This window comes from Oncorhynchus tshawytscha, linkage group LG14 (genome assembly GCF_018296145.1).
Source record: "Oncorhynchus tshawytscha isolate Ot180627B linkage group LG14, Otsh_v2.0, whole genome shotgun sequence".
Lineage (NCBI taxonomy): Eukaryota > Metazoa > Chordata > Actinopteri > Salmoniformes > Salmonidae > Oncorhynchus > Oncorhynchus tshawytscha.
This window is the reverse complement of record NC_056442.1, coordinates 10,334,745-10,350,088: the sequence shown is the minus strand read 5'-3', so window position 1 is coordinate 10,350,088 and position 15,344 is coordinate 10,334,745. Positions and strand designations below refer to the sequence as shown.

General features: G+C 43.0%; 1 protein-coding gene across 1 annotated transcript in view; it reads left to right on the top strand.

Annotated features, from left to right (window-relative positions):
* The window catches only part of LOC112266529 (zinc finger protein GLI2), an 88,015-nt gene that overhangs the window by 50,001 nt on the left and 22,670 nt on the right, over positions 1-15,344 (top strand). Inside the window, exons 5-8 of the mRNA XM_024444086.2 lie at positions 1,302-1,481; positions 10,782-10,983; positions 13,381-13,579; positions 14,508-14,618. Coding sequence (XP_024299854.1) covers positions 1,302-1,481; positions 10,782-10,983; positions 13,381-13,579; positions 14,508-14,618 — 692 coding nt within the window. The remainder of the gene's footprint in view (positions 1-1,301; positions 1,482-10,781; positions 10,984-13,380; positions 13,580-14,507; positions 14,619-15,344) is intronic.

Below are 15,344 nucleotides of genomic sequence, written 5' to 3'. Positions count from 1 at the left end.
GGGCCAACACATAGAACAGAGGTATAAACAGGCAGAGGTTCTGCTGCTCTTTTCTTATTGTCGTTTCTGCGCTACATCACATTAGCATGACATTAGCATTGACAGGCCTCAGGATTCCTTTGGGCCCAGTCCGCTGTGTTCTATTCGTCATTCACATTCTCTTTCTATGGACTTCCTGTTCATTTGATTGAAAAAAAAACAGTTGGACGGCGGGGGACGGCTCAGCTCTGCTATGGCCTTCATCGGATCGCTTCAAACGACGTGTTCCTCATTGTGCTGATCCAAAGTGACTCCCTCCATTTAAGTGGTTATGTGATCCAGGAGAGAGAGAGAGAAGGAGAAAATAAAGGTCTGGTTCTGCTGTATGTAGTCAGTACAAGCACACGTCTGTTCTCTTTTAGTGCAGCACGGCCTAATTGTGTCTGAAAGATCACTTCCAGTGGGAGAGGTGACACATTAGGGGAGAGAGAGAGAGAGAGAGAGAGAGAGAGAGAGAGAGAGAGAGAGAGAGAGAGAGAGAGAGAGAGAGAGAGAGAGAGAGGGGAGAAAGAGGGGAGTCCTGGTCTCTTCCTCCTCTGGACCCTGACCCAAACCATAAACCGAGCAGATATTTCCTCCTAAATTCCTGGAGAAACAGATGGACTTTGGAAGCCTCTGGGACAGAGTGCTGCTATTCAACAGCAGCTATAGGCCATATCCCACTCTTATTGCCCCTGACACTTTTAAAAGGACTTTACTGGGTGTAGTTGTTAACAGAGTAACACCGTAGGATTCAGGGTGCTCCTTCAGGGTGTGTGTGTGTGTTTGTGCATGTTTTCAAAGAGAGAATCCCCAACACTACTTTGTTTCTCTCTCTCTCTCTCTCAATCTGTCTATCTGTCTTCTTAATCTGCAGGACTACTGACACGCCTCACTGCACATCACTAACCTCCCATTCCTCTTGTCCTGCATCAATGACTGCATCCCAAATGGCACTATATTCTCTATATAGAGCCCTGGTCAAAAGTAGTGCACTATGTAGGGAATAGAGTGCCATTTGGGATGCAGATAATGTCTCCCTAGGAAAGTGCCGTCATGTCGCCAGTCCTAACCCTAACCCTTTTCAAACGGCTCCGGCAGCATGTGGTGAGACCAAGTCGAACGACCGGGGCTGGAATCTGGAATGTCTTTCTCCCCCCCTCACTCATTCGCTCTCTCTCTCCATCTCATTCATCCCTCATTCCCCCTAAACCTTCCTTCCTCTCCCTGCAATGTTCTTGTCTTCCCTCACTCATTCTCCTCCTTCCTCTGCCCCCATGCAGTGGCACATGAACACTTGAAAGAGCGGGGTCTGTTTGGGTTTCCCCCTCCCCCTCCTGGAGCCAGCCCTGCTGAGTACTACCACCTGATGACCAGCCATCGTAACCCCTACGGAGAGCTGCTGATGCAGGGGGGTGCGGCGGCAGCTGCACACCTGCCAGACTACATCACCCCCATGGAAGGTAAGTTAGACTGGGACCACAGAGGCCCACCCCTCTTTACCGTAAACCTGTTGTATCTACACAACAGGTTGATACTGTCTGTGTGGGAAGGGGTGGAATGCATGGGAACACAGTCTCAAAAGTGGAAACATTTTTACGAGTATTTTTGAGCTAAATTCCTGGTGATTTACAGTGGGGAGATCTCAGACTTCACCAGTTCCCAGACTTCCACCCTTGGAAGTGTGTGGGTATGAATTGTAACATTCATTTTAGGGGAAGGATTTTATTTGTGTCCCCTGCCCCTTCCCCTGTTGGTATCGGTGTGTACTCTAGGACTATAATATGGTGGCATTTTTATTGGAAAGTCTGTAACTTTTAAAAGCAACCCTGAGATTGCAACAACCTCACCGTAGGAGAATGATGAAACCCAGATCAATGGACCTGTAGACAGCAGAACAAAAAAACTAACAAAAAAAAGGCTTTTTATACATTTTTCATTACAAACAACTTCAAAGGGCCAGAAGCCCTCAGGTACTGTAACCACAGTATAGGTCCAGTAAGTATTTTCCCTCTCTCAAGTCTGTGCCAGGACATTCCATAAACAACAGAACTGATTGTACCGAGATGACATTTACTGGAGGAGGGGGACAGGGGGGAGGAGGGGTGAGGCAGAGGGCGCCTGGGCCAGAAGTCTGTTTAATGTAATGAACACCCACTTTCATCCTCAACTACCTCTGTCACCTTAAAAGGGTAGTGGTGTCTAAGGGGGAGACGGACTATTATACACAGGGATAGTGTTACCGTGCAGTGGCGTTACCCATTAGGCTATGGTGTGGTGTGAGGGAACACGACATCAAAGACCACCCGATACAGAAGCTTGCGTATCAGGCGAGTTTGACTGTGTTCGTCATAACAGATGGGTTCAGATTAGGACAGCCACAGATATTCACTTGCCTTTTACTGCGTTGCTGCGTGACATTTAAAGGAATCCCGGCAAACGTTAAGGCAATGGGAGATACAGCCGGCCCTTATCCGTCACCGTATGAGGCTCACGGCTACCGGTCTTCCTACAGCAGCTGCTGCCACTACTGCTTCCTCTGCCGATAAAACACACAACTCGCCCCACCGATGTCGCCTCAAGCAGCTCGCACTTCGCTCCAAACACTCCCGAGAAAGAGAGATCGGGCTCCTCTGCCCCAGGTGAAGGGTAGGGTTTGATTTGACACACGGACAAGTTCAATTATTGCTCTGACGCTAGTCGGTCTACCTGGGTCGCACAGTGAGAGTGTAAACATTGTCCTCCAGTCTCTTAGTTGTATAGCATCCAGCAGGCCCGGGGTTCTGAATGAGCTGTTGTGTTGCATTGTGTCTGGGCCAAGCTTCTGCTTGCTCAGGCTAGCCAGGGGCAGGCAGCCAAAGGCCTCAGCCTGCTGTGCGTATAAAAACTGTCATAACAACTCCCAAACAGTGAAATACACTGTGCAGGCCTCTCTGTATCCCAGCTCCCAAGACAAAGGCGGGGTACTGAATGATGCGGTTGGCTTGTTGGGAGTGTAATATCTATGCTACACAGAGAAACAATGGACCTTAACTACCAAAAAAGTTGAAGCAAGACCACAGCCACTTTGGCTCATACAGCTTCTCCACCACTGAAATCATAGTCCTCCTCACAGTGAAGTTAAACCCAGCACAGATAGATACATCCCTCTGTTTCTCATAGGGAAGTTAAACCAGATAGATACATCCCTCTGTCTCTCATAGTGAAGTTAAACCAGATAGATACATCCCTCTGTCTCTCATAGTGAAGTTAAACCAGATAGATACATCCCTCTGTCTCTCATAGTGAAGTTAAACCAGATAGATACATCCCTCTGTCTCTCATAGTGAAGTTAAACCAGATAGATACATCCCTCTGTTTCTCATAGTGAAGTTAAACCAGATAGATACATCCCTCTGTCTCTCATAGTGAAGTTAAACCAGATAGATACATCCCTCTGTCTCTCATAGTGAAGTTAAACCAGATAGATACATCCCTCTGTCTCTCATAGTGAAGTTAAACCAGATAGATACATCCCTCTGTCTCTCATAGTGAAGTTAAACCAGATAGATACATCCCTCTGTCTCTCATAGTGAAGTTAAACCAGATAGATACATCCCTCTGTCTCTCATAGTGAAGTTAAACCAGATAGATACATCCCTCTGTCTCTCATAGTGAAGTTAAACCAGATAGATACATCCTCTGTCTCTCATAGTGAAGTTAAACCAGATAGATACATCCCTCTGTCTCTCATAGTGAAGTTAAACCAGATAGATACATCCCTCTGTCTCTCATAGTGAAGTTAAACCAGATAGATACATCCCTCTGTCTCTCATAGTCATAGATACATCCCTCTGAAGTTAAACCAGATAGATACATCCCTCTGTCTCTCATAGTGAAGTTAAACCAGATAGATACATCCCTCTGTCTCTCATAGTGAAGTTAAACCAGATAGAATCCCTCTGTCTCTCATAGTGAAGTTAAACCAGATAGATACATCCCTCTGTCTCTCATAGTGAAGTTAAACCAGATAGATACATCCCTCTGTCTCTCATAGTGAAGTTAAACCAGATAGATACATCCCTCTGTCTCTCATAGTGAAGTTAAACCAGATAGATACATCCCTCTGTCTCTCATAGTGAAGTTAAACCAGATAGACACATCCCTCTGTCTCTCATAGTGAAGTTAAACCAGATAGACACATCCCTCTGTCTCTCATAGTGAAGTTAAACCAGATAGACACATCCCTCTGTCTCTCATAGTGAAGTTAAACCAGATAGATACTAAACCAGATAGACACATCCCTCTGTCTCTCATAGTGAAGTTAAACCAGATAGAACATCCCTCTGTCTCTCATAGTGAAGTTAAACCAGATAGACACATCCTCTGAGTGAAGTTAAACCAGATAGACACATCCATCTGTCTCTCATAGTGAAGTTAAACCTCTGTCTCTCATAGTGAAGTTAAACCAGATAGACACATCCCTCTGTCTCTCATAGTGAAGTTAAACCAGATAGACACATCCTCTGTCTCTCATAGTGAAGTTAAACCAGATAGACACATCCATCTGTCTCTCATAGTGAAGTTAAACCAGATAGATACATCCCTCTGTCTCTCATAGTGAAGTTAAACCAGATAACACAGATAACACATCCATCTGATAGATACATCCCTCTGTCTCTCATAGTGAAGTTAAACCAGATAGACACATCCCTCTGTCTCTCATAGTGAAGTTAAACCAGATAGACACATCCCTCTGTCTCTCATAGTGAAGTTAAACCAGATAGACACATCCATCTGTCTCTCATAGTGAACTCAGCCCAGGAAGCCTGGCCAGAGCAGCCTGTGAATGTGATAGCCAGCCTTACCTAGTGACATGGCCACTCAGGACTCAAGGCCAGCCCAGCCTCTGGAGGAGGAGGGGTCCACTCCACACACACAACCTAGCAGTTGGTCGTCCACACACACAGCCTTGCAGTCGGTCGGTTGCTGCCTGGTGCCTGGCTTGCTGACATAAATCACCGGGGGAAAAAGGAGGCGAGGCGCTGCGAGAGGAGGGGGGACGAGGAGGTGAGGTGAGCGCCAGCCCCGGCTTTCCATTACCTCATTTATCAGGGGAAGTGGCACATTAATAAACACATCTCCCCTGAGGTGAGCCGCTAACACAGATAAATAAGGCTGCCATTTCTGAATGGCTTGTCCCAGTCACTGAAACTATAGAGCCATTAATGCAATGTAAATACTAAGGGCTAAATTCACCTCAGCTTTTCTTTTAGGATGAACCTGAGTTAGTAACTAGTTAACTGCCGCTAAGTTACAACACGTATTCTCCAACGCAAACCCCCTCCCCCGATCGTGTGCTCAATGTCTTTAACAGCTCATGTAAGAAATGTATTTATATTAAGTCTCACAGCAGAAATATCCCCTGAGAGACAGTGGTGGTGTCCCTTTCAGGGCTGGGGTCAATTTGAATTTAAAAGTGATTTTAATCAAAAAAATCTAAATGGAATACTTTTTTAAATAAATAGCTTCTACTCATCAGTTTATTCAGAAGTCATTGAAAATAGATGCTTATTTAAATTATTGTTGTTATTTAAGTTTACTTCCTGAATTGACCCCAGCCCTGGTCAATATGTCCCAGGACATTTCGGAAAGTCCCAAAGCACTAAAACTGAGCACATGTGTGTTACTTATGGGACTGTATTGGAGAGAGAACATTTTGAAATGACAGTTAGCCATTAGCTTCTGCTAAGAATAATGGCTCAGGAAGCAAGAATGTTATTCTCTGTAGTGGTAGCCTGAGTTTAATCAGCCAAGGCACTGTTTTTGTAGAGCTGCTGGTGCAGTGCCTGGTGTTGGCACCACATGTTATTGAGCCATTATGGACGTCCGGTTGCAGTGTCTTTGGTTATTACCCCACAGGTCCTAATGGCACTGTTGCTCTGGACTGGCTCCACTAACACCACTGCTAATGTCTAGCACCTGTTGAGCCCTGAACAACTGGCTGACTGGCTCTCCTGCTGACATCACTGGCTCCCCTAGAGCAACGGACTCCAGAAACACACCGGTTACATATCATAGGAAATTAGAGGATAACCAGCTTTATGAATTTCATCTGTGATTTGGTGTTTTTTTATTAATATTTTTTTTTACAAAATGCCATTACCCATACAGTTTAAGGCTTTTATTCTTAAAAAATGTTTAAACAGCTGGTTACAGTAAATGCTGTACCTGGCTGGTAGTAGATTATACATAGTGGCACTTTTTCATGAAGTAATTATTGGATAGTTATTACATAATTATCATCCTACATTGTCATCCTACATTTTTCAAAGTAAGACCAGGTAGCTCAGGGACTTTCAAAAATAAACTGTGACAAAATGTACATTATAAACCATGGACAAACGAGCGATCAAAAACACTTTGCATACATTTCAGTTGAAATCAATTCTCTAAATTGGCCTCATTTACCAAAGTGAAGTACAGAATGTTTTCGATCGCAGTGAGATTTTTATCTGTTTAATTAAAGTACATTATTTAGGCTTAGATTTATTATCCTTTACACTGAATCTTAATGAGGTCACCGTGGCCTATGAGTGCATCCCAAATAGCGCCCTATTTCCCTACATAAGGTTCTGGTCAAAAGTGGTGCACTATGTAGGGAATAGGTTGCCATTTAGGATGCATCCATTTTGAAAGACAACATAGCTAAGATCTTTTCAAACAGAATAGAAGCCGTTTGTTTTGCCCATTTTGCTTTATTTTAATTGTAGATCGTGCACATTGAAAATGTATGTCACTAGGGCACATTAAAGAAAGTTGTTTGAGGATTGTTGTTTTCATCTTTCATCTCCATCCCGTATCCCTCCTCTGCTTTACTTCCTTCCGCTGCTATAATTCCAGCACCGGATAAGAGATGAGTTTATTTTACTGCAACAATATCTTCTGCCAGGCTCGGTTTCCATCACCTCAGACAAATTGTTTACTGTATTAGCTGGGAATCAATCTTGAGCACTTATTGATAGTGCTGCTCTATTTCCAGGGGGTTTGGGTGTCGGAGGGAGGCTGCGTTAGCATCCATCACCCAGTCCCAGGCTGAGCTAGAGGCTAGGCTGCGCTGGAGCGCTCCTCTAAGTCTGTCTCTCGCTCTGGAGCTCCAGAAATAGCACAGAGTTGGGCAGGGTATGATGGGATGGGGAAATGACACAATGATAGTGAGAAAGAAAGATTGACTTGATATAATTATTTTTGCCTGTATGAAATAAATACAAATATTTGAAAACATTCTTAATATCTCACAGTGGTAAAGTGGGTGCCCTCACTTAAGGAGAGAGAGAGACACTGGGTTTTTGACTTGGCTTGGAGTGAGTGATAGTGGGGCTAGGAGTAGGAGCACAAAAGTTTGGACACACCTACTCATTCAAGGGTTTTTCTTTATATTTACTATTTTATACATTGTGGATTTATTGTGAAGACATCAAAACTATGAAATAACACATAAGAAATCATGCAGTAACCAAAAAAGTGTTAAACAAATAAAAATATATTTTATATTTGAGATTCTTCAAATTAGCCACCCTTTGCCTTGATGACAGCTTTGCACACTCTTGGCATTCTCTCAACCAGCTTCATGAGGTAGTCACCTGGAATGCATTTCAATTAACAGGTGTGTCTTGTTAAAAGTGAATTTGTGGAATTTATTTTCTTGTTAATGCGTTTAAGCCAATCAGTTGTGTTTTGACAAGGTGGGGGGGGTTTACAGAAGATAGCCCTATTTGGTAAAAGACCAAGTCCATATTATGTAAAGAACAGCTCAAATAAGCAGAGAAACGACAGTCCATCATAACTTTAAGACATAAAGGCCAGTCAATAGGGAACATTTCAAGAATTTTGAAAGGTTCTTCAAGTGCAGTCGCAAAAACCATCAAGCGCTATGATGAAACTGGCTCTCATGAGGACCGCCACAGGAAAGGAAGACCCAGAGTTACCTCTGCTGCAGAGGATAAGTTCATTAGAGTTACCAGCCTCAGAAATTGCAGCCCAAATAAATGCTTCACAGAGTTCAAGTAACAAACACATCTCAACATCAACTGTTCAGAGGAAACTGCGTGAATCAGGCCTTCATGGTCGATTTGCTGCAAAGAAACCACTTCTAAAGGACACCAATAAGAAGAGACTTGCTTGAGCCAAGAAACACGAGCAATGGACATTAGACCGGTGGAAATCTGTCCTTTGGTCTGATGATTCCAAATGTAAGATTTTTGGTTCTAACCGCTGTGTCTTTGTGAGATGCAGAGTAGGTGAACGGATGATCTCTGCGTGTGTGGTTCCCACCGTGAAGCGTGGGGGTGCTTTGCTGGTGACACTGTTGTGATTTATTTAGAATTCAAGGCACACTTAAGCAGCATGGCTACCACAGAATTCTGCAGCGATACGCTGCATCTGGTTTGTGCTTAGTGGGATTATCATTTGTTTTTCAACAGGACAATGACCCAACACACCTCCAGGCTGTGTAAGGGCTATTTGACTAAGAAGGATAGTGATGGAGTGCTGCATCAGATGACCTGGCCTCCACAATCACCCAACCTCAACCCAGTTGAGATGGTTTAGGGTGAGTTGGACCGTAGAGTGAAGGAAAAGCAGCCAACAGGTGCTCAGCATATGTGGAAACTCCTTCAATACTGTTGGAAAAGCATTCCAGGTGAAGCTGGTTGAGATAATGCCAAGAGTGTGCAAAGCTGTCATCAAGGCAAAGGGTGACTACTCTGAAGATTGCAGTGCTAGAGGCGTCAGTACAGACCTGGGTTCGATTTCAGGCTGTCTCGACCGCGAGACCCTTAAGGCCTAGCCCCTAGGCCTATATATTTTGATCAAGTTTGTATCACAACTAAAGTGGCCAAATAACTTAAAATAAAGCACATGAATCCGCTTTACAACGGGTGTAGAGCCTAACTGGCATAGTTTCAATCAAATGTATTTTGATGAGTTTTTTGGTTACTACATGATTCCATGTGTTATTTCATAGTTTTGATGTCTTCACTATCATTCTACAATGTAGAAAATAGTAAAAATAAAGAAAAACCCTTGAATGAGTTGATGTGTCCAAACCTTTGACTGGTATGGCAGGTGGTTAGTGGTTAGAGCATTGGACCAGTAACCGAAAGGTTGCTAGATCAAATCCCTGAGCTGACAAGGTAAAAATCTGTCGTTCTGCTGCTGAACAAGGCAGTTAACCCACTGTTCATAGGCTGTCATTATAAATAAGAATTTGTTCTTAACTGACTTGCCTAGTTAAATAAAGGTTAAATAAAAAACAATAATACTGTATCTAATGCATGTGTTACATGTCCCAGTTTTGGGACTGGTTCAGCAGACAAAAGTTCCTGTAACACAGGATAAATGATGAAACAGGAGAACGTGGCTTCTCTTTCAAAGGTTCTCTCAATTATCTTATTCAACATTCTCTCAAGTGCAAATCGTATTTTTCTGTCTTTTCATGGTATTTACATTTTTTGTTTTGTTTTCTTTAAAGTGTATTTAATCATTTGTCTCATAAATCCCTGACATATTTCATAAACATGTTAAAAATACATCAATTCACGCATCAAAAATATTCAATTCCAATCCAATTCACATCCTAAAATTCCTTATGTTTATACCCCAAACACATTTACTCTTAACTGTAAATCACCTGTTTAGGTTATAATTATGTAGTTGACTGTTGCCGACTATAGCCCTATAGGAGACTCTAAAACACAAAAGCCTTTAAAGACTGGTATTATCAGGAATCAAGGTAAGACCCAGATGCAGACATGTCGAATTGACAATGGTTTAATGTTCCAACAGGGGCAGGCAATAGACAGGTCAAGACAGGCAGGGGTCAGTAAACCGGTACCGTTGGTGGGGCAACGGTACCGGAAGGCAGGCAGGCTCAGGGTAGGCAGAGTGGTCAGGCAGGCGGGCTCAGAGTCAGGACAGGCAGGGGTCAAAACCAGGAGGGCGAGAAAACGAGGGTCTGGGAAAAGCAAGAGCTGAGAACAAAAATGCTGGTTGACTTGATAAACAAGATGAACTGGCAACGAACAAATAGAAAACACAGGTATAAATACACAGAGGATAGTGGAGAGGATGGAGATGAACTGGCAACGAACAAATAGAAAACACAGGTATAAATACACAGAGGATAATGGAGAGGATGGAGATGAACTGGCAACGAACAAATAGAAAACACAGGTATAAATACACAGAGGATATTGGAGAGGAGGGGCGACACCTGGAGGGGCGTGGACAGGTGAAACAGATCAGGGTGTGACAGGTATAACTCATTAGAAGTCACTTTATACCCATGCTCAAAACACATTCACCCAGTGTAAGAAGGGCTAATAGAAAGACAAGACTATTGCAACTGACATTAATGCTAATTTTCGAAAAATTACTGAACAAGCTAGCATAGCGCTAACCAAAGCTAGCAACCAACTGACCGGAGTTAGCTCTAAGCTAGCAGTAGTATCAACCCTTCGCAATGGCGAAACCTTGGAGGACTGACAATTCAGTAAAAGCATTCTTCCCCAATACAAAGAAACAATATGTAAACACAAATGTGACCATACATTTTGTCTGCGTCACACATGTACTGTATGTATTCAGTATATGCAAACTACGACAATAAGTCTCTGCATACTTGAATCAGATGCAGCTATGCCAGGAGGAGAAGCCGAGAGGAGAAGTTCAGAGGGTGTCAGACTAACGGTCTGTATGTGTCTGTGTGTTTTTCTTTTCCACAGCGTCACGGTTCCCCAGTCCCAGACTGACCCCCAGGCTGAACAGAAAGCGAGCCCTGTCCATCTCGCCTCTCTCAGACGCCAGCATCGACCTGCAGACCATGATCCGTACCTCGCCCAACTCTCTGGTGGCCTACATCAACAACTCACGCTCCAGCTCTGCAGCTAGCAGCTCCTACGGACACCTCTCTGTTGGAGGCATCAGGTACCCTAGCCAGTAACTAGTTAATATGTAGTAACGAATGATTGTTAATTAAAAACTATTAACTTAAGATGCTTGGATAGGCTTAACTGATATACTGGTCACGTGAATATAAACTCCATTTAAGTAAAATAAAGTAATACATGCCTCGGGAGTGGCGCAGTGGTCTGAGGCACTGCATTGCTAGAGGCATCACTACAGACCTGGGTTCGATCTCAGGCTGTGTCCCAACCGGGAGACCCATAAGGACTAGCCCCTAGGCCTATATATTTTGATCAAGTTTGCATCACAACTAAAGTGGCCAAATAACTTCATAAAAGGAAGCACATGAATCCGCTTTACAAGGGGCGTGGAGCCTAACTGGCATAGTTTCAAATTTGGGGAAGATAATTTTCACCATAAAAATGCACCTTTATGATAAAAGCATTACATGCATAATCACATTTGTGGTCCCTTTTGAGAATGGCGTTTTCCTGCTAGTGGAACATTCACGCTTATTGCTGTTCATTAGGCCTACTTATTACTCGTTAGGCTGACAAAAAGTAAATGTGGACAGTTCTTCCAATATCTTCAATATGCGCCTCGGAATTGGATAAGGACGTGCGCAGTTGTGTCCCCGATTTGTCTGTCTTCACTTGTAGCCTGTGAGAAAGACCTGATCACTTGACAGAGAGCAATGTGAGTGAGAGGTGCTTCAGCACGCAGCCGGGAGAAGGGAATTATAATTATTATATTCAGCCCAACGGCACAACGGCCACTTTGGGTGCAAAAGGAATGGATTTGTTAGGGGACATTGCGGCCACACAAAGGATATGCAGCCGGGAAATTGAAGGCATTATCAAGTTATTGTCAAATTGTGAATGAGAGACTGATGAAGTGTGTATATCCTGCGTAAAAAACAAAGCAGAGTTCATGCCTTTCATGCAACTTTTTTCAAATCATCAATAGAGTTGTTTAATTGATATATTGTAATTACTTTGCCACCATGGCCTATTCATTGCCTTACCTCTCTTATCCTACCTCATTTGCACATGCTGTACATAGATTTTTCTACTGTATTATTGATTGTATGTTTGTTTATTCCATGTGTAACTCTGTGTTGCTTTATGTGTCGAACTGCTTTGCTTTATCTTGGCCAGGTCGCAGTTGCAAATGAGAACTTGTTCTCAACTAGCCTACCTGGTTAAATAATCATCATGCAGCCTTAGAATGTATTAAAAATCTAAACAAACACATTTGTATCACAACTAAAGTTACATTAATAACTCTAATTTAAGCATATAGGAGTACCTGTCACGATCGTTGGAAGAATAAATGGACCAAGGCGCAGCATACATAGAGTTCTACATGTTTAATAAATATGAAACTCACCAAAACAATACAGACGAAAACTAAAAGTGACGTTCTGGGCTGCTCACAGGCAGCTACACAAAAAAAAAACAAGATCCCACAAACAACAGGTGGGAAAGGCTGCCTAAATATGATCCCCATTCAGAGACAACGATAGACTCTGATTGGGAACCATACCAGGCCAACAAAGAAATAGAAAACATAGACTACCCACCCTAGTCACACCCTGACCTAACCAAAATAGAGAATAAAAAGGATCTCTAAAGTCAGGGCGTGACAGTTGTTCACTCAACACAGAATAGCCACATGTGCGCACTCCCTCAAATCGTTTGGAGAAAATATCCTCTCTATTTTATTCAGCTATGTTCAATTGCATTCTACATAATATACAATAATATAAAATAATGTCATGGAATTCTAAGCAAATCTTGTCTGCTAAATGAACTAGTGTAGCCCACAGCCATATGGTATAGCCAAATCAGGGCCGAACATAAGTACAACTCAGATTATACTATTCTATTCTACTTTTTCTTTATCAAGTTTCTTTAGACCTGTCTAAAATAAATAATGGATTTATTGTGATAGTGTAAGCTACATTTTGTGGATTTAACAGACATGTTTAAAATGTAGATGTTCCAAAGGTCTGCATCAGTGGCTTGTAGACTATGCGTGGAAGCCAGGAGATGCTAAATGTGTTTATGTTAATTCATGTTCAGTTACCGTGAGACCGACGTGAGACTGGCGGACAGAACTTCATGGCTGCCACAGCCTTATTCTTGGCTGACATTGAGTTCAGGTGAAAAGTTGTGACTTACATTTGAGTCATTTCACAGACTCTTGACTCACAGGAGCAATTAGGGTTATGTGCCTTACTCAAGGGCACATCAATATATTTTTCACCTGGTCAGCTCAGGGATTTGAACCAGTGACCTTTCAGTTACTGACCCAACACACTTAACCTCTAGGCTACCTGGGTTGCAAGTGGAATTTTATGTCACAGTTGGAGATAAGAGAAACATCTCTCATGTGCGTTAATGTCTTGTGTTCCAGTCCGTCCTTTACCTTCCCCCATCACATCAACCCCATGGCCTACCAGCAACTCCTGTCCCAGCAGAGAGGCCTGAGTGTGTTTGGCCACACCCCTCCTCTCATCCAGCCCCCACCCATCTTCTCCAGTCGCCAGTCTGCCCTGGGTCTCTCCTCTCTGCCCCCCGCCTCACACAACCACAACAATGGCTCACAGTCAAAGGTGAGACTGCTCTTCTTCTTTGGTAACGGTGGTATGCAAACCAGCTTTGATGTGCGAAGACTTTTCTCCTTGAGTTTGTTCATCTTCTTCCTGAACTGTGCCTACATTGTCTGGTACAAGGTAGATCTTCTCATTATCCATAACCGCCAAATGTGAGCCTTGCCCTGTGGCCTTCTGGAAGTTCTGGTAGTGTGTGGGATGCTCAAATCAAACCAGCATGACATCTATAGCCGTACAATTTTCTTCTGTTTGTTTGCATTGTCAGTAAACTTGTTTTAAGATGATTTAAAACATAAATACTGCTGTCTCCTTCCCTCATCCCATTGTATACATCCACTGTGGTTTGTGGTTCTCTCTGTGGTTCTTATCATACCATTCACTGAAATGCCCCTTTGTAAGGTAAACTCCATACCCATGAATAAGGGGATTGGGAACGTTAAACCCTCATTGTCCAAACACACACGATCCCAACCCCTACGGTTCTGTTACAGACCACAGTAAACACAAGAGGGATACAAAGTCTTCCTCTGATTAGGAACACTTTGCTGTGGTTTAGTGCAATCCCAGAATCACAGTCTAGCATGACTATTAAAGCCAACGGACAGATACTGCCTGTGTCAGCTTATTGTGAAGCATTAACTGTGTAGGTGGTGGGGTGTGCCTACTCTCGTCTCCAAAGTTTCTCCAGGAGTCACCTGAGGTTTACACTGAAGCCCCAGGCAGTGGGCTCACTCTGTAGATGGATGGGATGTTTTCATACTGTACACCACCCTCTCATCACAAAAATACTCGAAATTGTTTAGTCTCTGTGGTGGCTCACCTCTGATGTATGAATGTCTATTTGACCCGAGTCCTGTATTAACCCCTATCTTTTCTTCTATTTTATTCTCTCCCCTCCTCTCCTATTCTCTCCGCTCCTCCACTCCAGAACACATGTGGGGACTCGGCAGTGAGCAGTACAGTCAATCCCATGATCACCAAGAGGTCAAAGGTGAAGACAGAGGTGGAGTATCCGAGGCCGCTGTCCCCATGCTCTCCGGTAAGAATCGGATTAGGATCTACTACTTTATAAAACAGTTGTCATGATGAACCTTGTTGCCCTGTACAGTAAGTGAGACGTACGGGTTGATAGGATCTAAAGAGAATGATGTGTTGAGTGTAGAGGTTGACTGATTAATCGCAATGGCCGATTAATTAGGGCCGATTTGTTTTCATAACAATCGGAAATCGTTATTTTTGGGCGCCGATTTCCGATTATCAAAAATATATATATATTTTTTATACCTTTTATTTAACTAGGCAAGTCAGTTAAGAACACATTCTTATTTTCAATGACTGCCTAGGAACTGTGGGTTAACTGTCTTGTTCAGGGGCAGAACAGACAGATTTTCACCTTGTCAGCTCAGGGATTCCAATCTTGCAACCGCACAGTTAACTAGTCCAACGCTCTAATCATTGCACTCCACGAGTAGCCTGCCTGTTACACGAATGCAGTAGAAGCCAAGGTAAATTGCTAGCTAGCATAAAACCTATCTTATAAAAAACAATTAATCATAATCACTAGTTATAACTACTAATCCAGTTTAGCAGGCAATATTAACCAGGTGAAATTGTGTCATTTCTCTTGCGTTCATTGCACGCAGAGTCAGGGTATATGCAACAGTTTGGGCTGCCTGGCTAATTGCGAACTAATTTGCCAGAATTTTACATAATTATGACATACATTGAAGGTTGTGCAATGTAACAAGAATATTTAGACTTAGGG